Source organism: Eurypyga helias, unplaced genomic scaffold (assembly GCF_000690775.1).
Source record: "Eurypyga helias isolate BGI_N326 unplaced genomic scaffold, ASM69077v1 scaffold20700, whole genome shotgun sequence".
Classification (NCBI taxonomy): domain Eukaryota; kingdom Metazoa; phylum Chordata; class Aves; order Eurypygiformes; family Eurypygidae; genus Eurypyga; species Eurypyga helias.
Genome location: NW_010225279.1, coordinates 19,935 through 25,225, shown reverse-complemented (window position 1 = coordinate 25,225; position 5,291 = coordinate 19,935). Strand labels below are relative to the sequence as shown.

Genomic DNA, 5,291 nt, shown 5'->3' with positions numbered 1-5,291 from the left:
GCTCTGCAGCCTCCCCTGGGTGCTGGGCCTGGGGTCCCTCCTGCTGCAGGAGAAGGTGAAGCAGCTGGTGACAGAGGGTCCCTGGGGCAGTCCCAGGCCCCTGCCAGAGAGGAACCAGCTGGTTCAGGAGCCTTTGATGGAAAAATGGGAGCTGTGCTGCAGTCTGCATCATCTTCCCCATCTATGGAGAGGTCTTCATCACCTGGGGCAGCTGGTGAGGCTGCTAATGGAGCAAGCCTTCCTGGAGCTGGTGGAGCTGACGGTGGCCTGAGCACAGGCTTGGAGGCTGCTGGCCGCAAGGAACCCCCTGTTCCTGCCCCTGGCATCCAGACTGGAGCCAATCCTGGACTTTCTGATGAAAAACTGAGCCAAGTCAAGGTGGTGGAGCTTCCTGGAGAAGCCTCGGTGAATGGGAGACTTTTGCCTGGTGCCAGCCTGGGAGAGGGCGCGGGAGCTGTCGTACAGATTGCATCAGGAGTGCTGGCCCCATCTGCCCTCGCCTCCCCCCAGGAGACACAGTCCCTGGTCCCGGTGGCTCCAGAGGGCAGCGGCAGCTCCGATGGCATGGCTGCCTCACTGGTCCTTCCTGGACATAGCCTGGGCTCGGGACTGGCACCAAGTGGGGACCCCCACTCTGCCCCCGGCACCCAGAGTGGGAGCAGATCGCTGGTGCCAGGGGCACCGGGTGGGCTGGCAGGAGATGCTGGGGGCACTCAGACGTGGTCTCTTGAAGACAAGGTGGCCTCAGGGATGCTGGCACCTTCTGGACAAGCATCCCTCCATGCTCCCGTGTCCCCCAACGCTGCTCCGGCACTGCCTTCTGCTCCGCAAAGAGAAACTGCTGCAGAGGGGGTGTCTGCCAGCCCCGGGCTTTCCACTCCACTTTCGGCACGTGAGTCGGTAGCAGGGGGAAAGGGAGAGCTGGAGGCTGCCTTGCCATGGGGGGCTGCCCTGCTCCTGCCTCCCCGCCAGACGGGAAGCCCTGGAGACTCCTCCAGCGTTGCTAAGAGCCCCATGCCCATGGAAGCGAGTGCCGTGCTCCCCGGAGCCACTGCAGGGCGAGGGGACATGGCTCAGCTCCTTCCCAGTGCAGCTGGGGCCAGAGCAGATGCAGAGACCCCTTCTGGCTCCCCGCTGTGGGGGGGCTCAGGGCTTCCTGGACTTCCTCCCGCTGGGATTGCTGCTGGCAGCCCCGGACCAAAGACCACAGGGCCAGGACCTGCTGGTGGCTCGTCACCCGCTGCCCCGCAGCCATTCTTGGGGGGGGAGCTGACCACCAGCCTGGCAAACGGATCTCCTGCCACCAGTGGGTCCCGTCTCCCTGCAGCCTTCCTAGGCCAGGGGGGAGCCCGGGGGGTGTCCTCAGCTACCGCACACACAGCCGTGTCCTGCAGCCCAGCTACCACCAGCCCGGCCCTGCCAGCCCCCCTCCCCGGGGCCAGGAAGGTGCTCCCCAGGCCAGGAGCAGCCACTGTCACCTCCCGCGCATCACTCCCCGTGTTTCCAGCCCTGCCAGGAGGGCCAGTGGCCACTCTGACCCCACCACCTGGCCCCACAGGTACGTGATGCTGCTGGGGCTACCCAGGTGGGAGGAGCGCATCCAGTCTCCTGACCAATGGTTCTGGGGGACATTCGGTGCCCAGAGACTGAGGGGACTATCTGGGGCCAGGACCCTCACACATGAGCTTGAATTTTGGCCAGGCTGGGCCTGCCTTTGAATATGGTCCTGTCAGCTGGAAAACCCATCCCCTCCAAATCTTTGGTTTAATTCAACAGACATAAATAGGGAGCTGGAGGATGTAAACACCTCTTTCCAGAGCTGGGGGTGTTTAATTCCCTGCCATCCCCCTACCACAGTCCCGCGCAATGTTTCTCCCCTCCTAACCACGGCCTGCAGTGTGCTGACCCAATGGGGCTGGAGCAGGAGGGGACAGTGACCACAAAGGCTGTCACAGCAGGTTTAGGACAGCGGTGTCTGTGTAAGGCAGTGAAAGGGGTGGGAGAAAGCTCCTGGAAGGGAAGGTGACAAGCAGGGGCTCCCAGGTGGCTGTTGGCAGTATCCTCCCATGCTCCTGCTGCCCAGGCTGTGTCCCTTTGGAAGCAAAACCCTTTCAGTCCTTGGAGGTTTTGGCACAGATCAAAGGCATTGATGTAATTGTTTGGGGTTTTTTTTGTTTGTTTTCTTTTCCAGTTGCAGCTGTGCCCCTTTATGGGTATGGAGCACGGGAAAATGATCAGGAGTACGTGGAAAGGAGGGTGGATTTTAATTCTCCGCTTTTCAAGCCTGAGACTGGATTCCCATTTGGGAAAACTCTGCGCGACTCTCTCTATGTGAGTCTACCTTGACTTCACTCGCTGTTGGGCAAGCTGCCGTTCCCCAGAAACCTGGGGAAGGCTTCAGGGGCCAGGATGGGACCCTTGAGGGGCGGATCAATTGGGATGCTGCTGGGGATTGCATCAGGAAGTGACTTTGTGGCCATTTCGGTGTGGCGGGTAGTGGCCTTCCTTGGGGGTTGCTCAAAGTGGGTTTGGAAATGGGAGGGCTGCCATCCCCCTGTCAGGGGGTCCTGCTGGTCCTGACCTTACCTGATGGAGGGATCCCTCCACTCAGTTTACAGACAATGGACAAGTCATTTTCCCAGCCTCAGACAGCAGCACCTTCACGTACCCCAACCCTCCTCCCAGCGGCTTCAACGGCCATGAGAAGGTTCCCATGATTGCCGTGTTTTGGGACAACGCCGATTTCTCCAGAGGTGTTGGCACCACCTTCTACCAGGTGAGTGAAGCCACCCAGGTGCGTGGCTGTGTGAAACACCTTTTGGTGATAAAGTCATCACCTATTCTCTGGGTGCCCCTTGAGATACATAATCAATGGAGCCCATCAGCGGCATTTTTCCCTTTTCTGGGCCAAATCTAAGAGCTGTTGGTCCTGTGTATGTCACCTATTGAGCCACGCAAATCTCACCCAAACCCCTGGATGCAGTGCTCCATGCATGACCCCAGTCTAGACCTGGGTTTGCCCTACTGGGAGCTAATGCAGATGTGGGTGTACCCAAACCGCAGGAGTTCCCCACCCTCAACACGGCCAAGCCTCCGTTCGTCCGTGACGTGGAAGCGAAGGTTCGGCGGTACCTGAGGTCCTCCTACTCCGCAGCCTGGACCCTGAAGATCACCTGGGAGAAGGCACCTGCCTACGCAGCACGGACTGACACCCGGAGGGTAAGGAGGGGGTGGAGCTCGAGGGCTTGCTGAGTTGTCAAAAAAACCCCCAAGATCCATGGGTGATCATCTTGTCTGTGCCTGAAAAAAAACTTTGTAAAAAGGCTCAGTCTTGAAGACTTTTGCCAAAAAGAACTGGGTTCCATGTTTTAGTGGTTTTCAGGCTTCTGAGGTGACATCTTTAGTTGAACTCTCCCTGCCCTGTAAAATCTTTCTCTTTAATGTGGTGGGAGTTTATTGTGCACCAGAAACACTGTTCGGGAGCATAAAACGGGGTGAATCTGAGGCTTGTCATGGAACAGCATCAAAGTAAAACCGTCACATTTCCCATGCAAAATGTGAACCAGCCCAGGCTGTGTTTGCCTCGCGCATCAGGATCTCGGCCCCGCCGTGCCCCAGTGAGCCCTGACCCATCCCCCTAATTTTAAACCTGACAGCTTTGCTCTGTTTTTTTACCTGCCCGCAATGCTTCTCCCCAGACGATCACATACCAGGCCGTCCTGACCACCGACGGCTTCAGGTCCTACGTCCTGATGCTGTACCAGGAGGGAGGCATGCAATGGGATTACACCAGGCTCGCTGCCACCAACGTGCTCATCGGCTACACCAGGTACCAGGCTCAGCATCCTACCCCTGCCCCCTCCGAGCACCGGGTTGCGTCCCACCTCAGCTCTGGCTGGTTTAATCCTTCCCGCCCTGTATCCCATGAAGCATCCTGCAGGGTTGAGGAGTCTGCACGCCCATAGAGCCTGACATATGGGGGTCTCACAACCCCTTTTGCCCCGTTAGTGGCTGGATCATGCCGCAGTGCACTGACTTGCTGGGCTGTGCTTGTTGTAAGACCCACATATCCCGCTGAGGTTCCGGGCCTGCAGCATCCTGGTGGTTTGTGCAGAAGGAGTGGGGAATAGGGGATGTTTGCTGAACTTTGCACCAGTCGAGGGAAGGGATTTCCGCCACTTGGCTGGAGCAAGCGCTTCCTGCCTCCTCGCATTACATCTTGCTCCATGCACACGTCTCCAGGGTTTGCTCATTAGCTGCTGGCTGCAGCTGGGTAAGGAAAAGGTGGCTGGGACTGGAAGCGCAGGCAGCACAGACGTGTGTGTGCTTGCCTGTGCATGGCTGCTCATGTGTTTCCACTCTGTATCGCCCCACAAGGTGCTGGAAACGATGGAAGCTGCTCGAGGGGAACTTGAGATGTCCATGGGTTTAGCCCATGATGCAGCATTTGCAGCACCCAGAACTAACTGCACCTTGCAGAGAGGAGGCAGCAGGCTGGGGGAGCTGGTGCCTTTGCCCTCCTGTCCCCAGAGCTCCAATTTGGGTATTGTGGGGTCCCACTGGCTCAGCATCAGGGCAGCTGAAGGGCAGGCTGGGGCTGGGATAACCCCACTTGGGAGATCAACCCCTGACTATTCCCTTTTCCTCTGCATAAAGCGGGGACGGCTTTTACCGCAACGATGACCTGACTCAGAGACCTCCAGCCACTAAGTATCGCCCTGACCAGTTCAGGGGCTCCAACACAGGTAGGGCCACACAACTGGGGTGGGCTCATGCAGCCCCTTGGGGGGTCGGGGAAGGGGTGTGTGGGGAGGGGGATGTTCTCATTTGATTAAAACCAGTCTGCTACTGTGGCAAGGCTCTCGCTGAGTTTGCAGAGTCCAGGCACATAAAATGCTTCCCCTGGGTACCAGCTATGCCCTGAGGCTGAAATGTCCTTGGTGTGTCCATGGACCCTCTTTGTGGCAATAGCTCTGTCCCAAGGCTTTCTTCTTTGGCAAGAGCCTCTCCTTCTGTTTCCCTGCTGTTGGATGGCTGTTGAGCATGGGGTCCCATGGCTGCAGGTCAGCATGGGCTTAGCCTCCAGCATCAGTATCACTTGGCTCTCACCTCAACCCAAAATCACCCCTGTGGTCCCCTTGGCCAGAGGTGACAGCTTGGGGTTTCTCTCCCTGCTCAGACCTCCGCGGGTTTTGGATTTACAAGCTGGAGAGCCGCGTGGGCATCAACTACCGGCTGAAGTGCCTGGCGTGGACGGGGCAGCAGCAGGAACCACGGGCATGGAGCCAGGG

The 5,291-nt window shown here is 58.5% G+C and overlaps 1 protein-coding gene across 1 annotated transcript in view; it reads left to right on the top strand.

Annotated features, from left to right (window-relative positions):
• Positions 1-330: 330 nt before the first annotated feature.
• The window catches only part of LOC104507634 (mucin-4-like), a gene marked incomplete at its 5' end in the record, with an annotated part of 6,462 nt that continues 1,501 nt past the window's right edge, over positions 331-5,291 (top strand). The window contains 6 exons of the mRNA XM_010148982.1: positions 331-619; positions 2,192-2,331; positions 2,612-2,776; positions 3,064-3,219; positions 3,699-3,829; positions 4,657-4,745. Coding sequence (XP_010147284.1) covers positions 331-619; positions 2,192-2,331; positions 2,612-2,776; positions 3,064-3,219; positions 3,699-3,829; positions 4,657-4,745 — 970 coding nt within the window. The remainder of the gene's footprint in view (positions 620-2,191; positions 2,332-2,611; positions 2,777-3,063; positions 3,220-3,698; positions 3,830-4,656; positions 4,746-5,291) is intronic.